The 26,346-nt window shown below is 42.1% G+C and overlaps 1 protein-coding gene across 1 annotated transcript in view; it reads left to right on the forward strand.

Annotated features, from left to right (window-relative positions):
- Nucleotides 1-26,346, forward strand: part of ADCY8 (adenylate cyclase 8) — a 217,319-nt gene that overhangs the window by 124,445 nt on the left and 66,528 nt on the right. Inside the window, exons 8-9 of the mRNA XM_044244935.1 lie at nt 10,127-10,324; nt 25,706-25,806. Of these exons, the coding sequence (XP_044100870.1) occupies nt 10,127-10,324; nt 25,706-25,806 (299 nt within the window). The remainder of the gene's footprint in view (nt 1-10,126; nt 10,325-25,705; nt 25,807-26,346) is intronic.

Below are 26,346 nucleotides of genomic sequence, written 5' to 3' on the forward strand. Positions count from 1 at the left end.
TACATACTGAAAGAAAGAACAAAAGTCTGGATATTTTCCCCCTGACTCCTTTTATATGCTTGAACTGGGATCTCAGTTATATTGACCTTGGCACTAATTTGACCAATGACTGGGATAAGATTCTTCAATGTAAAATTTCTTCATTGAGCTACATCGGATTTTTTGCTCTTTTCGCCACCAAGGATGTTTTTTATTATTTTTACCCAGTGCAAGGCATGTGTATGTATGAAGGTTCTTCTTTCCACACAAAACTGTGTTTGACCTGAATGAGCGTGCACACCCACTTTTTACAGCAGTGGGGTAGCATGTGACATAGCCCACCACGGCTGCAGCTCTGCACAGGAAGACGAGGGTTACCATTCTCCAGGGATTTCATTCCAGCCCAAAGCAGACACTTAACATTGCTGGTGGCCTTGACAGCCTCATCTTGGCTATTCATGCATGTACTTATTTTTACTTCACTTAGGGTCATAAAGGTATTGCCCTGCCTTGTACTTTCTTGGGTATTGACAGAAATTTTTTTTCCAATTTATTTATTTTCAGAAAAACAGTATTCATTATTTTTCACCACACCCAGTGCTCCATGCAAGCTGTGCCCTCTATAATACCCACCACCTGGTACCCCAACCTCCCACCCCCCCGCCACTTCAAACCCCTCAGATTGTTTTTCAGAGTCTATAGTCTCTCATGGTTCATCTCCCCTTCCAATTTACCCAAAAGCACATACCCTCCCCAATGTCCATAACCCTACCCCCCTTCTCCCAATGACTCTTAATCTCACGAAACAAACTGTGGGTTGACAGAAATTTTTAAAAGATTTTCTCATATCCCCAGGTCCCAAACTACTGTTGTGAATTCCACATGAGGAACCTCTAGGAGGTACTGTTGCATTTTTCCTACTCTGTGACACTTTTATTCCCCAAAAGGATTTCCCACCATGACACATAAGGGCTTTGCAGATATTATACGAGTAACATCCACTCAGGACTCCATATCTCAGAGCAATAAATTCAAAAACAAACACTGGCAATAATAATGGGCCAGAAAAGCTAAATTAATGAGACAATTCCAGCAGAAAAGTGCATGGCAGAGAATTTAAAAGGAAGTCTCAAAGACATAGCATGACCTGAGTAGCTGCTTTTCTGGGTTCTGTCCTGCCATACCTGATGAGAATTGTAAGAGAGGCTGGGTTCTTGAAGGTCAGTAATGGTAGCACCATTGGAGCCAAATTAAGAAGAACATCAATAACCAGACTTAATCCTTTGCAGAAAGGACTCTGAAAAAAAGACTAAGACAGATAGACTTTAAAACACCAAGCATGAGTCATTTATCAGCAATTCGCATTTATAATACTTATCTCCTATTCCTACATGAAAAGAGTTACTTCAAAACCTTACTAAAGATAAACATTTTGGTAATGCTTTTATTTCCATTCTCTTCAAATTTAGAAGAACACAAACATACATACTCCCCCCCACAAACGTGCCCAACCCACACACACTTTCATTTTCCCCTGTGGCATTGACATTTCTGAAAAATCTACATCTTAAATGTACACACACACACACACACAAAATTGAGTAACTTGGGTCCTGATACATTTGTTGATTCATTTCCTGAGCTTTGTGTATCCATCTTGTTAACCCCAAAGGTCATTTGGTCAGTGCATAGCAGTTACCTCCAGACACAACCTAGTTGACATTTTGGTCCAGTTGTTACAGCGCTACACGTCCTTTGAGCCACACCTGCCCTGTGGCCCTATACAAAAACCATTAATGTGTCAGAGTCTCCCCAAGTTATGAGTCATGCCCTGAGCAAGAATCCTGCCTCTCTCCCTGAACTTACTCCATCCCTCTCATTCATTCCAGCCTGACCTTGAGAAGAGGTCAGTGCTGGGGTTTATGTATATAATCCACACATCACAACAGATGTGATATTAAAAGTTAAACTTCAATTGGCCACTTACCTCAAATCATGTGGCTTCAAAGTGACCCCATCTGAACGGTTGTGCCAAGTTCTCTTTCAGCCAGTTCTACGTAAGTTTAGAGACCTTTTGGATTGAAAATGGCCCAAGTTCAGTGACTCAAGCACAGTCACATTCCCAGCCTGAGATGAGCAGCTATCTGAGAAACTCAAAGGATATTATCAGAGTAAGAAATCCTGAATTAGCTTAATAGAGGATCAGCTGAAGAGAGCCAGACAAGATTCTCAGGCAGGACAGAATCTGTGTCAGACATCGCTTGTCCTTGGTTAACCTGGCTCTGAGGTCTGGGGACAAAATCTGGGATGCCTGTGATTCCCTCTGTGGACCCTGAGCACTCTTATCCTGAAAGCTCGCCCTGTCACCTGGATTTGTGGTTGGTCTGGAAGTTCGGCCACAGCTGACCATTTGCCCACACCTCATCCAAAGAGAACCAAAACCAGTAAGTGTCCAAGACCATAAGCCTCTGGTAAGATAAACTGAGGCAAGAAGCAAAGCATTAAGTGTCAGACAAAGCATACTGGGAAAAGAGCTTAGCATGTCTAAGACCTAAACCCCCAAATGAAGAAACTGTCTTAATGATCTGGTTTATCAGTATTCATCGACAGGTCAAGAGTGAGGCTGTGGGCTTTATATAAGTAGCTAAAAAATTCTTCTTGTGGGATCTACCAGAAGAGGGGAACCTCCCACATCATTGTTTAAGTCTCTTAATCATAGATTTCAGGACACAAAATGACAAAGGCCAATGAAAGAATTTCATACAATGTTAGTTCCTCATCAAATATATGATCTGGACAATGGTCGCAAGCTTTCCGTTCAGCCCAAACCTGGAAAGCAATGATTGTCCAGATTCTGGGCTCCAGACCCATGTCTGAGTGTTCATGATTGAGGTTTAGGAACCAAGTTCCACATGGTTGCTGGAATTCAGCACAGTCTGACTGGAAACTTCTGGACTATTATTTCTGCAAACAGAATTCTGCCCCCTTGTTATTTCATTTCTTCAAGCAGAAGCTAGGAGTCTATGAAAATTACTGAAATCTTTCCCCATAGCGATACTACATAGACCTTTCCTGCAAGAATATCTCATTGGCCATTAGTTGGCTTTGTTTGGAGGACAGATTATAGTGACATAAATATCCCAAATATAAAAGAGAAGTGTTATCCCTAACCAAATCACTGTCGGGCATGTAATCTGAATGTGATTTTTCATTTTCTCTCAGTACAGATGGGAAAATTTACAACAATCTTGACTAACACTGCATAACCTCCTTAGGGAGAATGGTTCAGAAAAGAGTCTGAACAAAAACTAAGACAGATAGACTTCTTAAAACACCAAACATGAGTCATTTATCAGCAACTCACATTTATAATACTTATTTCCTATTCCCAGTTTGCTAACACTAACGTTCCTATAAGAAGGAAGAAGTGTTAGCAGTGGGTTCCAGGAAGCCCCATAGGGATATTTTCCCAAGGGTCCCCCAACTCAGTACTTACCAAGATGCCACTTAGAGCTTCCTTACTAGGGAAACAATAAGTACCACATTCCAGGGAAATCTCTGTTCCCCTATCCCTATATTGAAGAGGGAAAAGTTGTGTCTCTTTCAAATACAACAAACATTACCTCCGAAGCCCTGAAGGCAAATCATTCTGGATTAGATCACCTCAAACTTTTCTAAGAAGTGACCTTAGGAGGGGCGCCTGGGTGGCTCAGTGTGTTAAAGCCTCTGCTTTGGCTTAGATCATGATCCCAGCATCCTGGGATTGAGCCCCACATCGAGCCCCATATCGGGCTCTCTGCTCAGCGGGAAGCCTGCTTCCCCTTCTCTCTCTGCCTGCCTCTCTGCCTACTTGTGATCTCTGTCAAGTAAATAAATAAAATCTTAAAAAAAAAAAGTGACCTTGGGGTGGGGGGAACCTTTCTTTTTTGAAAAGGCAGGTGCTTTCTCTTCTGGGGTTGGGATCAGGGTTTTAATAAACACAGAAAAAAAAAAAAATAGCCCTAATACATGCAGCTGGGCGCTCTTATTCAGGCTTAGTGTTTGTCCCTGGCCATTTCTTCTCACATTTGGCTGGTTTGACCCAGAAAGTGGGGTTGGAGCTGAGTGAGGCAGAAACCTCTGCCTTTTGCACAACTCAAACTGTGCAGGGGGCAAGTCTGACATAGAGCTGAAGAGACCTCGAGGGCAGGCACAGGGAGATGCTGCCAGGGAGGCAATGCAGGAGCGAAGCAGGAGTTGGTTGAGGAAGCCTCAGCCCTACTTGCTTCTGAGGGCAGGCTCCAGCCTGAGCCTGGAAGCAAGTAAGGTCTTGGGAAAAGATAAAACCCCTCAGCATAAGAGGGGAAGGCGCTGAGTCTGCTGGACTCGGCATTGTCTCTGGGTCTTTCCCAGCAACAAGCTGGCCCATACTGTAGGGCCCCAGTCACAAGCGCCTACAGCTCAGTCTCGGGACTGCCATGTCCCTCTCCCAGAGGCACTCTCAATGATGACTTCAACCTCCACTTGAGGCTGTCCTGTGGCAAACACTCAAGCTGACGTGAATCCAGGCTTTGGTCTTGGTCATCTGTGACCTCTGGTGCCTCAGTGGCCAGCACTGCGAGAGAGTAAGGGGGTGGTGCATTCTCTAAATTCCAAAAACCTGGATAAAACCTCATGTTGAGGGGCACCTGGGTGGTTCAGTGGTTTAAAGCCTCTGCCTTCAGCTCAGGTCATGATCTCAGGGTCCTGGGATCGAGCCTTGTGTTGGGCTTTCTGCTCAGCGGAGAACTTGCTTCCCTTCCTCTCTCTGCCTGCCTCTCTGCCTCTGTCAAATGAATAGATAAAATCTTATAAAAAAAAAAGAAAGAAAGAAAGAAACAACCTCATGTTAATAAGCATCGTAAGGCTGCATTTCAATGATCTTGCTCTTGACTGGAATTATATTCAACCATGTCCTAATGACTTTTACCTCCTACTCATCAAATACTAGGCATTTGATTAAATGGTAGAAAAAGAAACCATGTTTCATTTAATAAATACAGTTTGCCAAACAGAATCTTTCCCAATTGGAATCCACTTGGGAGAGAATAAGAAAAAAATAACAGAACTTTTGACAGCAAGAGTTTGGAAACAATGCCCTTATTGATGCCCTATATAGGCTCTCAACCTTATACCACTCATTCATGCACACAGGCATGCATTCACTCCACATGTACTTATTAAGAACCTACCAAATGTTCCAGATGCTCAAGATTCAGTTATAGATAAAACACAGTGCCTGACTCTCAAGGGGATCATAGCCTAGAGGAACAGATAAACACAGAGCTAGGCAACCCCCATACACCACAGTAACCGCTGTGCTGAGAATAAGTGCAGGCTCAAACAGGTTTTCTGGAGAAAGTGATATCTAATTGGTTTTTAAAACAGTGGTAGGGCATGCAGCTTAGATGCTCCATGTTCAAAGGCATAAACTAGAACGGGCTGAGTAATTGTTTAGTAGGTCATATTATGGCAGGTGTCTAGGCTCCAACACAAGATCATATGTCATTTGCATTAGGTCTGATTCTATACACTAGAAGGCGGACATGTGGAAAGAAGTTAATATAATCTTAGTAATCAGAGGCAGGACCCCAGGTGATGTGAACAAAAACAGGGAAGAACTTTAGACCAATGTTTCCCAAATGATACTTCATGGAACATGTAGAGGTGATTCGAGCCAAAAAGCATTTTGCGTTCTAAGTTTGGAAAATGCAAAGCTTTAAAATCTCACTTCCGCAGAACTTATCATTACCTCCAGATCAGTAACGCGTACTATGAGTCTCTCAACAAAATATGTCCTTAGTGGCTACGATGACAATGAACCATAGTGGATCCATATTTCCTAAACAGATTGGTCCGCAGAACCATTTTGTAAAGAAGCCTCCCTTCATTCCTTCATTCAAAAAACTTGTTCTTTAAACAAGTTTTTTGGACAGGAGTTAACTAGGAGAATTAGTGATGACCTCCTCAGGTGCCAACATCACGACTACATCACAACTACATCATTGGATTTGCAGTATCTCCAAGGATGCTTTAGAGGGTGTTTTGCAATTGAAGTATGTGATCCATAAGAACTACAATGTTTCTGACTCAACTTGATGTTTCTGGAGCATACACCTCAGCCAGAAATCTTACTGGGAAGGATGTATTTGCTGCCACAACCTGATGAAGGAGTACCAAAGTTTGTAGCCACCCATGAAATAAGAGGACAGTAGGAAAAAAAAATAGATTTTCACTCTGTATGTCTTAAAAGACAATTCCCAAAGAAAAGTCATGGACCAAAATGACTGTGAGCTTAAGAGGATCTGTGGCTTACCCCCCCCCCCACACACACACCATTATGATGCAGTTTACAAAAGCACACCTGGGACTTGTGATGCTGATTTTCACCCAAACCCTCAGATTTTCAGGCAGACCCTATGTTCAGAAACTAGGGAGAAGGGACTCTGGTTCTCATCTGGGCTTTGATCCATCCTAAGTTACTATGAGTAAAGAAGTCATTGAAATGCACTAGGAGAGCATGGATCTCAGCTAGGCTAAATCTCAGGGTTGCAGTGCCTTTTTTGTGAAGTGACTCAGATATGAGAGGCCAGACCAGTAGCAATCTTTGATGTTTCCCAACATTGTTGCTCCACTCGGACCTCCCAAATATCTGGAAATAGCAGCTAAGGTAAATAAATGAGAACACTACACACCTACAGTTGTATATAAGCATAATATGTATTTCAGTTATATGCTGAAACATATTCAGATATATGTATTCAATTGTGTGTGTGTGTGTGTGTGTGTGTGTTATTCTCAGGCATTTTCCATTTCCTTCCATTTCATCCATTTGTTTTCCTATTCCTAGCCAACTGCTTAAGTTGTTTACATAAAAGAACAATCTCGACATTTAGGAGGTCAGTTGCAGTTGGAATCCTATTTGAAAGCTTATGCTATTTTTTTTAATATGATCCTAATCTTGCTCCCACTGCAACTGTCAATCTCAAAAAGAGAAAAAGGCATATTCTATTAAAAACAACTGGTTCCATAATGACTCTAAATCTGCAAATGAGACCCATTACTCATTTCCCCCGTACTATTACAAATGAATCCCCATGAAGTATCACATATGGATTTTTGGTGTTGGCAACCATATCCCACTTGGTCAAATCTTAGTGGTCATCACTAATGGAGGAGGAGAGGTATACCAGATCATCTCAAACCACAGTCACCTCCAAAGCTAGTCATGTTTTATAGTGGTGCATGAGGGGGTGAGTGAAAGCAGATGGTTTCCTTCCCTAATTCCAGTTTGCTTGATTTCTTGAGTTAATGTTGGTCTTCCCGCGAGCCTATACACCCAGAAGCTGCGAGGTGGGTACCAGAGAGATTGCTGGTCAAACAGCAGGTATGATGGTCCTATTTCATTGATAAAATGAACAATCAGGAAAGGGTCCACTGAACACTGACTGCTGCGATAAAATTCTAGGGTTATAAATGCAAAGAATAAAAATAATTGTCTGGAGAAAAAAGAATTCTCCAGCACAGCACCACAGACATGTTGATACAAGGATTCATTCCCAGCTTTGAACTATAATCTGCTAGCCATGATGAAAACGAGAGTGGTGCTTCCACACTTCTCTTTTATTTGAAGGAGGCACAAAGCTGATAGAATTTTGTGGGGGTTGGAAAGCTCTGACAGGTGACTCAACTGGTCTCTGCCTTCAGAAGTGACCAATGATACAGGCAACCAGGGAGCAACATGTATTTCTGGTTTTTGAAAGGACTGCTTATAGGCCAGAATTTATCTCTTGTGATATGTTCATGAGTCCCGATCAACATAAGAAAAAATGCACAGTTATCCATTAATTTAAATGCATCCAATGCAAAGGACTGTTCTTTTTTTCCGAGAGTATAGCATTCTCGTTGAAAAAAAAAAAAAAGTCCTTTATGTTATGAAGTGGTGGTCACCTCAGAGAGCTGTCATGGCACTGGTGGCTGCTGTTGTAATTTATATAAATCAGTCCCAAAAGTAGTTTTGAAATTCCCCTTCTCTGTGAAACACAGAGGTTCGAGAGCCAGTGAAGGGCTGAGGGACTGGGAGAGTAGGTCGGATCAATTTCGTTCCAGGAAGGAAAAATGAGAAAAATAAAAATGAGAGGGAGCAAAAGAAATACCCAATGATGAGGGCACTGAGCCAATATTTAGCAAATTCCACATCCAGCTGTTTGACCCCAGCTCCAAGCAGTTGCTGGGGGGTGGGTGGGGAGCATCTTGGCATCTCAAGACCAGAGGGTGAAAGTGCGTCCCCAAACAATAGCAGCATGGGTATTTTCCCTCCTCCTCTGCAAGATGGAGAACTAAATCTTGTCATTTTCCAAACTATGTGGGAAGAATTTCTGCCCAAGAAACCAGTGGGGGTGCACAGTGTGGCTGACAATGCAGATGCCTTTGCCTTCTGAGATGCTGTTATAACAGCATTTAGTCCCAGGGTCTCAAGCCCTCTGGCCCTGCATGGTTCCTGCTGTTCAATTTTCTGGAACATTGGTCCCTGCTTCCTTCTCCTGCTCCAGCTCACCTCCTCACCTCTCAGCCTGCCATTCCTCCCTCTAACATCTATCTTTTTCTCTGCAATAGCCTCCTTGGTATTCAGAGCTGAGATTAACTGCTTCAGTGTCCTACAAGCATGTACCTTACTTTCTTATGTTGGCACATGCAACTCCATCCTTTATCCTGGGGCTGGAGAATGGGTTTCAGTAAGTTCTACTAGTGATGAAGCCCTACTATGGAATTCCTTAGAGGCCTTAACTTCAGGTCGCATTAAATATCCACATGAAAGTTAAAGAGTCTAACAGTGCCAGAGGAAGAACTCTTATGGAGTGGGCTAGAAGTTCTCTATGAGCTCAAAGCCCCTGACTACTGGCTCTGGAGTCAGGATCTGACCCCACTGTAGACCAGCTGATGACTCTTGAGCACATGTCTCTGAGGCTCAAGGACACATGAAGGGTTCGGGCAAGAGGGCATCCCAGGTGCTCCTACAGGCTGTCACTTCATGACTCCATCACCTGATCCCAGTCTAGTCTGTGGTCTAAGTGTGACCAGGGTGGGAGGCTGCCAAAGAAAAGCAGACGAGGTGAGCGTGTACAGAGAGGAAGGCAGTTTTTGCTTCCTGACTCTACAAATGCACCTTATCCTAGACTTTTCCCCCAGGAAATCTCCTGGAGGAGGAGATCAGCATCCATGTCCCCATATCCCTTCAGCTCTGACTCCCATTAGTTTGTCAGAGCAGTTGTCTTAAATTGGAGCTGTGAGCAAGCATTACATTTGGCTCAGTCCAGCGAGTTGGTGTTATTACCTGCAGCTGAAACAGCAGGAGACAGAGACCTCCGTGTCACATCTGGCGGATCTTCACAAGCCAGTGCTGTTGCTGCGTCTCTGTGACCAACCAGGATGGCCACGCCTTTCCCCCCCTCCTGCTGTTTAACCCCTGGGAAATGGTGAGAGGCTGCCGCTGCTTGCATTTTTTTGCCTAAAAGGAATGAAGCACATATATCTATATCAATATATAGATATATAATGATCGATGGAGGAAAAGACATATCTGTGCAAAATCTAACAATCTTCTAATTTAAGGAGGAGATCCTGGCACGTTTGGCTCTTTGCCCACAAGGAATGCCAAAATTTAAAAAAATGCAAGCCCTGGGTCTCCCAGTCTCTCCACCACCATTAAAGGAAAGACCACATGAAAGTGTGGACTCTGCTCGGTGAGAGATTATCTTTTCTGTGGGCTTTCTAGCTATTTAAATTTCTGTTATTTCTGGTGGTTCTCTTTCTCTCATACCAGCCATGTGCCTGGTTAGAGAAAGGGTCTTGGTTAACATCTCCAAGCCAACAACTCTTTAAATACCTGAACCAAAGGAATTCAGTGCGCCTACCTAGAGGAAAGGCAAGTGTCCCTCCTGATGTGATATTTTGTGTTTCTCTGAAGCAAATGCTAATTGACCAACTTCTGTAGGTTTCACTGAATACAACTGCATGCATGGAGTGCTATTACTGTTTGCAATGCAACCTGATCTAAAAAACATTGCATTTCTTTTTAATCCAAAGGGGACTAGCAGGTTTATCGTGTTTGCATGTGCTTTCCCCCTAGACTCTGGCTGCCCTAACAAGAAATTCAATAAATCTACTTCCAAACCATCTTGCACAAGCTTTGCATGTCCAGTCTGGGCCTGAGGAAATTAACAAGAGAATAGAACATACCATCGACTTGCGGAGTGGCGATAAATTGAGAAGAGAGCATATCAAGCCATTCTCACTGATGTTTAAAGACTCCAGCCTGGAGCACAAGGTAGAGCTGGGTCTCCATAGCGGCTCTTTTTCTGAAGTTACTTGTCATAAATGTTCGTGGGACCAGAGAGAGAGCCCAGGGGCTGCGGTGTTGGTGGTGTGTTTGCCGTTGGTTTGGTTTGGTTCGGTACTGTCTTTTCTTTTTCTCTTTGCAAATCATGAGTAGACTGAAGGCCATGAACGGAGATGCTGGTTAGAGAAAGAGGGCCTCAGCTTTGCTTTTTAAGGAGAAGATAACTAAAAGAACAGAGGAGTTTCCTCGACTTCGAGATTTTTAACCCTAAGGGACATTAGCACTCACTTGCTTTTGCTTTTAGGAGAACTCATGTCAGTTGTAACCCTTGTCACTGACCATGTATGAGAACACCCAAAAACCGGACACAAGCATTAGTGATAATGCCTTTCTTAGATTACAGATCACCCTTCTCCCATTTTCCTAGTTGTCTGCTGGCTCAGAGGCCGCCTGATGTAGGCATAGTGGAAAGGCGATGGGCGGTAGGTTCAGCATTGGGTTGGAATTTCAACTCCGCCACTTCCTTGCCATGTGACCTTCAGTAAATGAGGTAGCCTCTCTGAGCACGAGTTTCTCAATGCACAATGAGGATCATGGATGTGCCTCCTACTGGGGCTATTATGAGAGGCTCCAGGCAACGCCTTGATTAGGTTAAGTGTTCAAAAATGGCAGCCATCACCATACTGATAATAATATTTTCCCATGCATCTTCCCCATCCTAGCTCTAAACTGTACAGGGTTGTGGGAAGGCAGGCACTGTCCCTGCTTAACTGGGCTGCTCCTCTGTACTGATGGAAGCTGACAGACCTTCCTTGACTGAGCACAGGAGGTGCCTGGCCTCTGCAGGAGCCTCAGGCAAAAACAGCAGGGAATTTGCAAGCAAATTTCAGGAGTTTGATTCAATACTCTGCAAAGCTCCAGTGAGCAATTTTTTTTGTTACTTTGCTCAGCTTCCTGGGACATTCTGCTTTCCTCGATTTGGAGAATTCACACTTCTGTGCACATACACCATTCCCAGTGAGTGTCTCTTATTAACTAACTAAAGGTTGCAAACTTCAAAATTCATATCTTCCCCTCTAGTTCACAATTTGAAATGGACTGTGTCTGTGTACTAACCAAGAGAAGAAACATTTTGTCTCACTCAATACCCTCTCCCCAAATAAAAAGAAGGCTTTTCTTTTTTGTAATATATTTAAGGGGCTTGATGTCCAAATTAAATGCAGTTTATATCCTGGTTCCCACATTGAAGGAGTTGGGAAGAGCTGGGTGGTCTAGCAGAGAATCTTCCCACTTATCCTGGGTAAATACCTAGGTCCAGAGCTGTACAAAACCCTTTGTTCATTCTTGCTAAAGAAGTACTTGCTTCACTAATGACCTGACCCTGCAGACTGTAGATAATTTTTAATCTGTTTTATTCAATAGCAGCTGCGTCTCATCTGGGGGACCTGGTGTTAGAGCAGGAGTGGATGTGGGGGCAGGAGGAGCCACAGTGTGTCTGAGGTTGATATCTAGGTCCAGGAGAGGTTCTTCTAGGAGAAGCATTTCAGGGTAGCATCTTGAAATGACATGTGGGGATTTGCCCACTGACTGTCCAGCCTTGCACTATCCAAGGCTGTCTCTGCCTTTCATGGGTTCCCCGCAGTAAGGACAGTGGGGCACATCAGAAAACATTCTCTCCCCTCCTGTCACACAGACACTCCTCATTGAATTGCATTCTGAGAGTCTCTCTAGGGCTGCATTGCTGTCAAGCAGAGAAGGTATAATAAGTAATAACCATTAGGTGTTTACCAAATACCAAGCACTCTTCTAAGCTGTGAGCACAAATTCACTTACAATGACATCTTGAAGTAAGTGTTCTTAGGAGCCTCACCTTACACTTGAGGAAGTGGAGACAGAGAAATGATTCGGTGGCCCACCCAAACTCCACCTGTCCATAGAGGGACTTCCATCTGAGCCTTCTGGGGGCCCCCAGCGGCTGCCTGGTCTGTTCACCACACTGCCTCCCTGAGAGCCCTGAGGCTTGTTCTCTCCCAGGCCCTCACAGAAAGGCAACAATCCTGTGCTATCCTCATTCACTCCTCTTTGAACTTTGGATGGGGCAGGAAGCAGCAGCCAGGTGTCTTCAAGGCCATAAGGTTCTAGAACTGGAGAATAATGTTCATCTACTCTGTGCCTGGTGTTTATGTGTATCATTTTATGGCATCCTCAGAGAAACATTGCTATCCTGCTAACAAAAAAGAAAACCAGCCGTTTCGAGGTTAAATAGAGGTCATAGATCTCAAAATCTGGCTACGGTATTCTGTTGACTCTAAGGTACCATCATCCGTGAGATGCCCCATTTTCTATGGAGCACTAAGAAAGAAAAACCCAGTATGGGGAGTCTGGAAGAAACTCCTCCCAGTAAGCTGGGCTTACCCTGCAGGTAAGGATGGACAGAAAAAATCCCACCCTCACACCCATCACCTGGGACTGGTTAGGAAAAGAAAAAAAAAAAAGAGAGAGAGAGAGAGCAGAAAAAGAAAAAGAAAAAAAAAAAAAAAAAGCTTAAGCTCCAAAATGGAATCCACATAGCTTTGCCGCCTGATTTCACACACTGAATACGGTCTTTAAAAAACCTGAGGCAGGGAATTGAATGTGAAGTGGTCCCAGGTTGATGCTGCCCCCTACTGACCAACAGTAGCAATCACAAACGTCTCTGAAAGAACTCCAAGCTTTACCGCTCCATGGAGAATAAGATGCATTCTGGTTTCAGAGATGTTTAAAATATTGCATCATAGGATTGTTGTAATATACACAGCGTCTGTGACTCGAAATATCTCTTTTTTCCCACTGCCCTACCACGCTTCTTCGGATCAAGTTTGCTCCCTAGAAACTTGTTTTCTGAAGGGAAAACAGGAAAGGGAAACATTGATTTTTACCTCTGAAATTTTGTGGGGAAGAAAAGGCTTCATTCTGTTTGAACAATGAAGATGTGTGAACAAGGGAATTATTTTTCCCTCTCCACCTTTGTAGTGAGTTAGAAGGACGTAAAACTCCTTCGAAATGTCATTCAGACATTTTCTGGTTACATTCACTTATAAAAAGGGGCACCTCTACAAATAGTGTTCTGTGAAATAGGACCTTTACTACCTCGTGGTGTTGCACAAATACCTGTTAAATGAATGAAGACGCAGGCTACGGAGCATTTAGAGGAGACTGTCTTGACTCCTGGTAAGCTGGTCTCGGGATATTTTTAGAACTCTAAGAGCCAAAAGGCATGAGTCAGTGTTGATATGACTCTTAGCAGTGGAGCCTCAGGAGAGAAGACTGAAGTTCTGCTCACATCCTTCCATGTCACCTCATGGTGGTACACACGCATTCACACACACACACACACGCTTACACCCTCACACACTCCCACTTTCTCACACACTTACACACTGGCACCCTCACACACGTACACACATAAAGGAATCTTTTGAGTTAAGCAGCGTGTTCATGACCCGTGGCATCACCAGTATTGTGCAGCATGTGTTCGTGTCCCTCTCTGGTCCTCCTCCCTCTCTCCCCTCTCTGGTCCTCTGTTTTTGCATCTGTGAAGAGTCTAACAGCCCCTGGCATCTTTCAGCAATCGATGCCATGAGTCCCTGAATTCCCTATGACCATGTATGACCTTGGTGACCATATGTCCTGGTTTGTCTAAGACATTTTCTTTCTTTTTTTTTTTTTTTAAGATTTTGTTTATTTGAGGGAGCCCAAGCAGGGGAGATGGGGCAGAGGCAGAGGGAGACGCAGACTCCCCACTGAGCAGGGAGCCAGACATGGAGCTCCATCCCAGGACCTTGGGATCATAACTTGAGAGAAGGCAGAGCCACCCAGGTGCCCCAAGACATTGATTCTTTCAATGTGATTATTAGTAGTACCTCCCTTCACTTTCAGAACTCACTGGTGTGGATAACAAGAAACATGAGCCCGGGCTTGGTCCTGAACCAGATTAGAATTCATGGTTCTTAGCATCTCTAGTTCCCAGCATCCCCATGAGGACTTTCTGAGCAGACCTCTGGGTGGGGTTGGGGGCAGAATCCAGTCATTAAAGGTCTCCTCCAGGTCCTCCCAAATTTCACAGAAAAATCCTCTGCCCTTCTTTAGCCTCAAGCTAAATACTTCCTGAGAGAGCTTACAGATCTCAGGGACAAATAACAAATTAGAATTATGGTAAAAGGGATGTAGAAACATGGCATGTTTGTCAATACTGACAATCATAATGGATTTTCCCCCTTTCTTACATGTGACTTTTTCTTATCAGAAAAATGAATGCATTTTCACGAACAAAAGTTTATGCCCATCACATAAGACAAAAAGAAGAAAGTAACATCTCCTGTGACTTTCCCAGCCAGGATAATCACTGTGAACATTTTGGCATCTGTCTCCCTACACCTTCATGCTTGTAATTCTTTATGCTTATCTGTGCAATTTTTTAATGAAAATGGGACCATTTTGTACATAGTGATTTGTGATACAGTGTTAAGCGCTCTTTGCTTGAGCTTTTTCCCATATTATTAAATATGCAGTCACAAAATAAATTGTAACTACATACTACTTCATTGCATGTTTTAACCATTCGAGGCTTTTTTTCTCAGTTTTTCACTCTTATAAATTATAAACTGCACTGCAGTAATCATTGCCTTAGTTAAATCATACACCCATGCTTAATTCTTTCCTTAGGAATAATATCCTAAAAATGGCTACAAGAGAATGTACATTTAAAAATACTTGATGTGCGTTCTGAAACTGCTCTCACAATTGTGCCTATACTTTTAAATTGGCCACTTGGATAAGAAACAGTGTCTCCTTGTCATTTTTTTTTTTAATTATTCTTGAGGTTGAAAGTGTATCTGTAGATGTTTTTATGTTTTGGTCTTTCTGTTTCTCCTTTTGTGGTTTGCACATTTGTCTTAATCGTCATCTTTCATTGTGGTACTCACCTCAGTGTTATTGATGTGTGAGTATTCTTTATGTATATAGGGAGAGACTTAATCCCACAACACTTACACGAAACGGGTATTTATCAGCCTCTGGTCCTCATTTCTCTTTTAGAACAAGGCTTTTCATATATTTATTATTTGTGAAGCTTAGGAGGGTGAAGGCAATTAATTACAATTACTTATGGATGTTTCCAGGTCAAATAAACCAGCCCAATACCTGTAGTTCCTGAAAAGAGTTCAGTAACATAGGGACACATACTTGGATGGACTTTGATAAGCTTAGTTTTTGAAAACAGTATCGCCATTTCCAAACAAGTCAAATTCCTCATCACGAGAAAGGTTGGGCTATGTTTAATATATACTTCAGAACTGGTTTATGGGAATTTATGCTCTTGTTGTGAGCATTTTAAGAGGCTAAGTATTGAAATCAAACTGTATCCATGATGACCAGATTTCCTTCTCTCTCTCTCTCTCTCTCTTTTTTTTTTTATGCTGGCATCCTTTAGCTAAATTTCAAGATGTTTTCTGTTGAGAAAAAGCCTCCTTATGTGATTGTGAAAATTTTAAGGATAAAAAGCCTCTTTGTCCCAGACTGATATTTTTTCAAGTAGAATGACATTTGGGGATCTTGTTAAAACTACAGGTACCCACCCATCATTCTGTCCCCAAGATTCTGATGTTCCAGAGGGAGCTAGGATTCTAGGATTCCTTTGTCCCAAGTTGGTGACCAACCTTCTCTGTCCTTGGCTGTACATTAGGATTTGGGGTTGTTACTTGACAAACACCGTCAGAGATCAGGTCATATCAGAAGGTCCTAGATCCACACTAGATGCCAATATGACCTCAGGGAATGTCCCCATAAGGCTCACAGTGTTCCTAGGAGCTCAGACTCTAGAGTCAAGCTGACCTTGGTTCAAATCCCACTTTGGAAGTAAAAGTGGGTGCAAGGAATGGTTAATGAATTTATGGGTCGTGAGTGGGTGCTGACACGTTGAGAGCCTTCCATCATGCAGGTGGACATTCATGCATCTCCTTGATCTCAAAAGTGCCCAGTCTTTGTTAAAAGACAGAAAAGGAACATACACTTGATTACTGGGTAGACATGCTTAAATCCAGTTCCTACCAATTACTGACTGAGTGACACAGAACAAGGTGATCTCTCTGAGAGGATAATAATCCTCTTCACTGGGTTGAACCCCCCTTCACTGGGTTGTTGTGAAATTTAGTTGACATAATACTCACGGATTAGATGTTTGAATGGAGGCAATAGTTATTCTTTTCCCTTTCCTTGTGATTGATCCTATGTCTGTCCACACCTGGGCCAGGCTAAACCCTCACTTAACATAAATCTCAGACGTATAGAGCTTCCATAAAGAAATTACTTCATTAAAAATGGTGGGAAGAAACAGTGTTCCTGTGGCTTGTATACCAGGGCCACAGCCTTCGCAAATAGGTAATCACATAAGAACGTTATGGTGCATACTAGCCAAGTACACACCGACAGTCCACTGCCGGAGGCCTTCCTGGCCCTGCCTCCCAGTCAGAGCAGAAGCAGCAGCCACTGTGGCCCCCTGGGATGTATGTAAATATGTAAGAGTCATTCAGTTGTCTTTTCTCTAAATGATTTTATTATTCCAAACTCTCTATTATCACCATCTTCCAAATAAGATGAGAAAGATTGGCTCTCTTTAAGGACATTTGGTGTTTGATCATCCCCAAAGACCATAGTCTTCTTTCTAGGAGACCAAGCCAGCTCAGGATTTTAGATTTCACAGATAGGTGTCTTTATGCTCCTGCAAGGACTGTCCTTTTGTCCGTGCTCATGATTCCTGGGAAGTCCCTCCAGCCCAGTGCAGAGCATTTGCTACACACTGACTGCTTCAGACATACACCAGGGCAGGTGCTGTCAGAAGACAGAAAGACGTGGCTTCCACTCCCTTCAAACTTACACTCCAGCTTGTGATCTCAGGCAAGTCATTGAACTTCCCATCCCCACAAGGCTGCTGTGCAGATGAAAGGCAGATAACTCACATGGAGTGCCTCAAGGCAGCAGCCTTGCAAAGACACTGACATTTGTTGATCGCTTGCTACTCTATCAGGCCCTACCATAAGTATCTTATATTTGTTACCTCATTTAATTTTTACAGCAGTCATTTCATGTAGGTATTATTGTTTGATTAACAAGGGAGGCTCAGAGGGTTAGAGTAACTTTCTCAAAGCTCAAACATATAGAAGATAGCAGAGCAGGGATTCAAATCTAACTCTTTTACCCAAAACTCAGATTTTTTTCTACCACAGTTTGCAAGAGCTTATTATTTTCAGTGTTTGCTTTTCATATAGTTTGGAATTCTGTTGAGGATGAGGCTGATGGGGTGTGCCAGAGGGATTATATAGCTATGCATGTGGCAAATACCTGGAAGGCAGGAAAAAAAGCAAAATTAAACCATGAAATTTTCTCTCAACCTTTGTTTACTCCCCCCAGCACACACACGCACATACACAGACATGTACATGTTGCATATATGTAGGCACATGCATGTGCACAGACAAATACACACGCACACATGTATACACACACCCATGCACAGACATGCACACATGGACACACACATCCATGCACATGCACATATACATAGGCGTGCGTGTAGACACATGCACAGACACATGCAGTGCCTATGTGCGTGTGCCCATGCAAAAGCAGAGCTATGTATACATGCATAAATGTACACATCCCCATGCACAGGCATGTACATATGCACACATAGACACTCATGTATACAAGTGCACACACATGCACACAGAGGCATGTACTATGCTTGCATGCATGGTCACATGTATGCACAGACATGTGTGTGCATGCAGGTACACACGTGCACAAATGTACACACTGAAGGTTTACAGACACATGCACATACACACATGTGTACATGCATAAACTTGTATGGTGCCTACATGTACATGCCCATGTACATGCATAGGCGCATGTGCCTACATGTACACACATTTATGGATATACATGTGCATGTAGGCAGGTACATGTGCATACATTACACACAGAGAAACAGGTACACACATATGCATGTACATGCACACACAATCTGTCACATGTTCCTGGCTGCACCCAGATACGACAAGGATAATCCCATCACTCTCACTGTCCATGTGCCTGTGAAAACCCAGTAAGTGACTAAACAGACACATGAGACTCTGTCTTAGGGCTGTGGGGGTGGGCACAGTGAGACCTCGAGTTACCCCTGAGTTGTGTAACAAAAAAGCAAGCTTGGTGGTATGAGCTGTCGAGGACAGAGCTATGTGAGCCAGTTGGTTTGAGAGAACAGGCAACCGGACAAGAGCCACCTCACAGGCCAGAGGCTCATCAGACAGACGAAGTGTGAGCTTCCTCTTCAGACATCAAGTCAGCCATCAACTCTTGCCCACTTTTTAGGTAAAAATAATAATACTTGTCATAGACACTACTTGGAATGAACCAAGTCTGTTGCTGAGTCCTTTCAAAACATTTGATGTTACTCTTTTTTCTGTCACCAACCACATAAAAACAAGGACTTGTTACACAAGGGAGCCTTTAGATAATCTTTTGGCTGAGCACAGGTGGTCCTACCTGTGTTCAGAATTTCTCTCTGTTTTCCTCTAGACTTTAAAAAGAGATCAATTTAAGTAGGAGCTTGAATGAGTTCTGGAAAAATGCATCATAAACTTTGACATTTCTCTTTCTTTTTTTCCCACCCACTCCTGTTGCAGTAATGACAAGTGGAATGACATCATTAAGGAGGACTTGTGGCAAAGCCAAGAAAGCTAGCCGGATGAATACATTTTCTAATGGATTAGGATGTTGGACTCTGGAATTAGGGAATGAAAAAATATGCATGCATTTTTTTTTCTGGAAGGTGTGCAGAATTTGTTATTTCCATTTCTTATTTAGGTGCAGAGATATAAGAATCTGGAGCCTGAACCAAATGGTCTCAGGTCTTTTTTCTTGTTTTTCCAAATCTGATTGGAAATGATCTGCACCCTTCCTGATCATTTTCAAGATCTTATATTTAAAATTATTTTTGTTTTTTTATTTTTTTTATTATTATGTTTAGCATAATAGCCAGCATATAGTACACTGTAAGCTTTTGTTGTAGTGTTTTAAAAGAATTATTCTGTTGTGGTCATGGGTTACTTTTGAGTATTATTCTTGTAAGGCCCAAAACTGTGAGACTGTTTAGGCCACCTCTTTCAGGTGGGAAGAAGATATTTCAAAGAAGCTTAGCAAGAGAATCCATCCCTTTTTCAAACAGTAGCTTTGTGAGACTCCTTTATATTTGTGATATTACCCTGTAAAATTACTGTTATTTCTAACACCCTCAGGCAATCAAATGATATCAAGGGTCATTTCACTTGTCTCTTTTTATCAGCCAATTAGCTAACGCTAGTCCCACAAAGCCAGTATTTTCACAGTCAAAAGTAACAATTTCATCCATAAGTACAGTGTAGAATGGTAGAATTATGATGATTTCAACCCAAAGGATATTGGCTCAGTCCTTAGCGCAATCTTAATGTCTCATGTGTAGACCTCACCAACACATACAACCAGTGGCTTCTACTCAAGGAACACGGGAGTAGTTACCACTCCTTTGGGCTTATTGTGGCTTGGAACTGGGCCAGTAAAGAAAAGAATAGTGTCCTCCCAAGGATGAGAGATTTGAGAAAGGGTGAGCTAGAAGATTTGGGTGGGAAGCTTTGTCAAGTCCTGCTTGGAATTCTCATATGTCAGTCAACCTCCTTATATAGGAAGACCATAACATAATATCATAACACATTATTGATACTGTATTGTCCTTAAGGAACTTTTGTCATGCCTGGTAAAGTGTCCTCCCGGCCTCCGTCTTCTGAAGCTGTCCGTCTTAGATATGTGTTCACATGATTCCTTATGAGTTTAGTAAAGATGCAGAAATTTACTTTTGTTCAAAGGTCAGGTTACTTGGGAAGAAGTATGACTATGAGACGTTCCTCAGACACATTGTCACTCATAGACATATTACTGATTTGGTTAGACACTAGACACCAAGATAGGGAAAATTAGCAATTTCAAAAAATGAAATTATTGAAAATTAGCCCTTCCCTCTTTTATTGCAATTGTGCCTTTTCCTCAAATGATCAACTAAGGGTGCTCTAGCCATTGTCATGCTACATAATGCATGAGCTTAACAACAGAAGTTAAATTCCTTCATTCACTCATGCAAAATGAGCAGATCATCCTGGCTGAGATTCTTCCTTAACTAAACAAACATATTAATTTATTCTAATGAGACATGTGCTAGAAAACAATCTTCTTCCCAGTTAGATTTATCCAAAAATGGAATGGGTTCTCAAGTGAGGGACTGATTTCCCCCATCACTGGAAATCTTCAGGCAGGAGTTAATAGCTCATTTCGGAGGGATTTTACTGAGTAACATTGGCATGAGTAAGCATTGTCCCAAGGTGACAAATACAATCCACCCCTTTTATAAAATTATGTGATCTCACATACACAATTGAGTGAAAAGACAGTATGGCTGTAGTTTGGACAATTAACTAGGTTACTGCTTTGGTTAGAACTATTCTTAACATCTTACAGAGATGCAAGAATTTCATCAGTGCTCTTTAGCTCATGGTTGAAGTGGCCAATCTTGGAGAAAAGGGTAATTTTCCTCCCACACATATAGGAAGGTTTTCCAGGCCTGACTCAGATACAGAAACAGAATATTGGAAGCTCTGTTCATTACCTCTGAAAGCTAGCTTCCCTGGTCACAACTTCATGGATGAAGAATCTAGAATAACCTTGTCCTGTGTGACCAAACTCAGGTTGCATGCTTCCTTGTGACAGATCTAGGAACCCCAAAGCCTCATGGCTCTGATGTCATTTCTGAAGATGCCTTTCAAGAGAAGGCAGGGCAACACCCCCAGACATGAACAAAATGAAACACACATTCTTCCTGCCTCTAATTCCTTGGAAGGGACGCCATGTCTCAACTTGGTCAAACAAGTAGGAAAGTTTTATTTTTAAAACAACATTTTAATCACTTGTGGTGATTAAACAACCACAGGTTGTGGTTCTTCTTATTCTGTTACTCTTATATAAAGCCCACTGTGCCTTTTCCTTTCTTCCCTGCTAGTGGGTCACTTCTGCAGGCCTTGAGAAAAGGGCTCTTTCCTTTGTATTGCTTTGTGCTGGTGATCCATCCATCAATCATGAAAATTCAGCAGTGCCAGTTTGTTAAACTCATTCATAGGGTGTTTCTAAGGGCCATGCTTAGCCCAGATCATGATTTACTCTCATTCTAACCACGATTTATATAAACTCAAATTTTTAACACATTCCCTTTCTTTGTATCATGAACCACATCACTGAAACATAGCAAAACATGTTATACAGCACCCTATGAAGAAGATAACCATGCCTTGAGAACATCAACATAACAACAGATAGTACAGCCAACGACACATGACACCCTAGGGCTAAACCCTGGATTTCCTACTTATAATCTGTGAAGTTCTAGTTGAGTTACTCATTATGCTAAACCTCGGTTTCATTATCTACAAAATGGGGATATGATAAACATAATCTTCCTCAAAGCATTGTTGTATTAACTAAAAGAGATTGTTCACGTAAAGCACATGGCATGGTGCTTACCTTGCACCAGGCATTAGTTATTATTTTTCAAATATGTTACAAGATTTTGAGAATTTCCTGAGTCAACCAGAGCCCTATGGGTTTAAAAAAAAAAAAAAAAGTAATCGAACTCTAATCTAAGATCTCAAAGAAAGCACTTGTAACTTGTTCCAAGTGGCATACTCTTTTAATTGGCATTAATCCCAGTATAGTCAGCTCAGGTACTGGCTCCAGGCTTTTTCTGCTCTCAGACAGTGGTCCAACAGAGTGAACACACCATTGAGAGCTAAGAGGTGTGGCTTATTATCTGAACTTGGTCACCAATCCCCTAATTGACCTTGGCAAACTCTTTCTCTATATCTGATTCTCAAGTTCCATATATATATATATATATATATATTCTCTTGAAGACCAAGGATCAGTGAATTATAAAGGCCCAGTAGTCATTTCCAATGACACCTTTCCTAAAGGTCTCTGGAGAAGTGGAGAATTCCACCTGCTGGTGGAAGATCTTTTAGGAGGCAGGGGAAGGAATAAAGGCAGGGGCTTTTTCTAAGACAAAACAAACAAACAAACAAACAAAGAAAACCCACACATACATACTAGATTACAATTCCTTTTTAAAGAATCCTTTCTAATATGATGGACCAAACATTCAGCCATACTCTAGGGGATCCCAATGAGTACAAGGTACCATTTTGCACAGAGGAATGGAAGACAGCATTCTAGAAGGCACACTGAGGTTGAAAAGCAGGCTTTGGAAAAGTAACAAGCATAGAAATACACTAAGTATAATTAATTGATTACAGGAAACACCTGTATGAGGTTGTCCTATGCCCTAAGAACATGCTCCAGGCATTTTACATATATTAACTCTTTCATTATCCCAGCAACCATAATGAGATAGTTCCTATTGTTATCCTTATTTTCTTGGTGAGCAAACTGTGGCATACAATGCTTAGTCAACTTGTCCAGGATTCGTTCCATAGATAGTAGGTGTTGGAGATAAGGTTCAAATCCAGGTAGTCTAGCTCTAGGTTAGTTCATATTGCTCACCACTAAGACTTAAAAGGATAAGTAAGGCCAAGTGAGGACAGAACAGACATGAGGTGAGCAGGAGAGAGTTCTAACAATGGCAGGAGAGAACGTACATGTAACTTATTATAGCTGCGAGCCAGAGTGCTCAGACCTTCACAAGTCAAGAGGAAGTGAAATGAATCACCACCCAATGTCAGTACCCTATCATCCTGAGCCAATTAGGAATGTTCTTTCCATAGTTCTGTTCTCCTTTGTGCTTCCAAAGTAACAATGCACTCTGTTCTGAAACCCGGTATTTTATATTCGATTGACATCAGCTTCCCAATATTATAAGGCTCTTCCTTGTGACAGTGTTGGCACTGGAGTTCAGGCATGAATAATAGATTTTATTATTCAATCCTAGCACAAATAAGATAATAGCATTGGGAACCTATGAATTGTATTCATGCCCCCATATGACAGATCAGAAAAGGGAAGTTCAAAGAAACTGGCTTCACTCACAGTGAGCCACTGACAGAGTGGACAATCTGGAGCCAGAAGAAGTCTTTCCAGCCTGCCAACGGAAGCAAGTGAAAAACCTAAAGCCATGTGAAACTTTAGGCTGGACCAGTAGTGACTATGTGACATTTTTAAGGTCATCACTGAGAAGCATTCAGGAAAGGACAGGAGGCAGAGACTCTGGCTTTTGATCTACAGGAAAGACTTCTTCACAGTAAAAATGGACCCAACATGGAAAGGAACCCTTTGCAAAGGAGTGAGTTCTCAGACACCAGAAGTATCCAAGTCAAGGGCAGAAGATCCCCCTAGGATTGCTGCCTCCACACAGCGGAAAGAAACCCACTTGCCTCAACAAAGCAGAGAAAGGCATCTGATGATAATCAGCAGGTGTTTGAATAGACGTCAGGAATGTCATGGAAAGGATTCCTGAAGGTCCACCTTCCATTACAACTCCAAGCTGCTGTGATAATGACGGGGAAGATAAAGATGCAGAAAATGAGGAAGACAGGGACTTGACAAACTAAAAATTATCGTTGTTTTAAAAATCTCATGCCAAATCTATATAACCAAGCTCATTTGACATTCATCAGTCAGCTAACAAAGAATCATTAGATTTTGTACGATTTTGTAGATGTTAAACAAAATTCAGACATGTATCTCTCCTTGACTTAACTGCTTTGTGGCTAACTTGCTGATTTCTAAGCTGGTATGTATATGCCTCTCTCTGATTGTGCCCTGTCCTTAGGTAGTGCTCTTGGTAATACGGATTTTCTGTAGTTTTGTCGGGAGTGAGGGTGGCTTATCGAGATGTTTCAGGGGAACAGTCCAGTTTCCCCTCCAGATACAAGCAGGTGGTCGGCAAGCAGACAGACCCTCAGTCCTGAGCAACAGAAAAAGCATTGCCCTGAAGCAGCAATGAAAGTGCACTCTCTGAACAACGTTATGCCCCCCAAGGTGGAGCTCGCTGGCTGTGGGACATTGCCATTCCCCCACATCTCAGCCAGGACACTGAACGGTCCATTCAGTCTAAAACCCAGACCACACCAAGAAGTAGGCAAGAGAATAAAAATCATGTAACTGTTGGTCGTGACTACCACACCAACAACAAAGTGGACTGATTTTAGTATTTCTTTGATGTGACCCAAACCTTCTCTCAGTACTGGGGACAAGCCTGCAGTGTTGCCAGAGTTCCATTTACTTGTTTCCTTTATAAAGTAACTGTGAATTTCAAGTCAGAGAATACAAAGTTCCAGAGCCAGGCTTAGCTTTCTGCTCCCCTGCCCTAAAAATGATCTGCACGCTGAAGGATCTATGGCAAGTTGTTTGACCTCTCTGGCATTGAGGGGAAATGAGGGGCTTGAAGAAGGCTGATATTAAGGTCTTCTTCAGTTTTAAAAATTCCTTTCTTCCTTCTGAAGGAATTGGACTCTTCATTTAGTGACTCCAACATGATTTTAGGAAATTAGATGGGACTAAGGCAAGTGCCTATTCGGTGTTGACCTTCCAGAAGTTTTTAAGGCTAGACAGTGAAATCACTGAGCTCACTGGATAATCAAAATAAAGTTAGTACCATTACCCAGGGTTGCCTGGAGCAGACAAGAAAAGGGCATGGAACACATTGGACGATCAGTTGGGTTTCTCTGTGTGAAATGAAAGGGCTTTGCACTCACTGGAGTTCTCTTAGGCTGCTCTCTCTTCTAAAATTCTGTGATCTTATTTTTTAATAGTCTTCATTAAAAAGGAGGCAGGAAAACTCGGGGGAAACCTTTCCCTGTATACCCCACCAAACAAGAAATAGAGCAAGACCTTTCAATGACTTAAGTTTACTCATGAAGAGAGTCCATGTGAATTTGATTTGTGACCTATATGGCTGTGTACTCTTCCGTTTTATTTAAGTGATGGAAGTTCAGAGGGAGAAGAGCTGAAGAAGCTTGCACAGAGTCCCCTCCCTTTTCTTTTTTGCCTGGAAGACAACAAGATTCAGTTTTGGGCTCTCACTGGAAGGTTGGAGGGAGGGATGGAGATAATGCTTTGTGAAGGGTTAATTAAAATATGGATTCCTCCTTAAAAAAAAAAAAAAGATGTTTTAATGCTTTGTTTCTTCTTGTTGTTTTCCCTCAACTCCAAACACTAGGAAAACTTAACTCTTCCAGAAGTGCAGCTTTGCTGTGAAGTAATTTGTTCTCTTTCTTCTTCTTCTTTTTTTAATTACAGTATTCTCAAATGAGGGATGAAGTATTCAAGTCAAACTTGGTCTGTGCATTTATCGTTCTTCTATTTATCACGGCGATACAAAGTTTGCTTCCTTCTTCAAGGTAAATATGAAAGGACTAACTTTTCTGGTGAAAAGTTTTTGTGAGTTGATAGTCCCTCACCTGGAGCCAGTCAGCTGACTTTCCCAAGGGATCAGAATTTAAAATGTTGGGACCCAGGATCCACACCAAATCATTTGATAATATCAAATTTATCTTTGATAAATTGTTGTCTTACTCTGCATCATCTCATTGCTCTGCAATGAGTCTTTCTCATGATCTTAATAAAAACAACAACCAAAATCAAAATAAGCCCCACTCTTATTTGACACTGCACCTTTGAATGTAGCAAGTAAGTATTAGAGCCTCTGCCACCACAGTCTTGTGTCTCCATTAATCACCGCTTTGTTGTTCATAGATACAGCACTAAAGCTTCCTGGGCCAGCAAAATTGGCCCTTTAATAATAGCACAAAAACCTATATGTGGCCAGAAATATTTTCCAAATACTTTCCATGCAGTAACTCATGAAATCCTCATGGCAACCCTATGAGGTAGGTACTACTAATGTCCTCATTTATAGAGGAGAGCATTGAGACCTAGAG

Source organism: Neovison vison, chromosome 4, assembly GCF_020171115.1.
Source record: "Neovison vison isolate M4711 chromosome 4, ASM_NN_V1, whole genome shotgun sequence".
NCBI lineage: Eukaryota > Metazoa > Chordata > Mammalia > Carnivora > Mustelidae > Neogale > Neogale vison.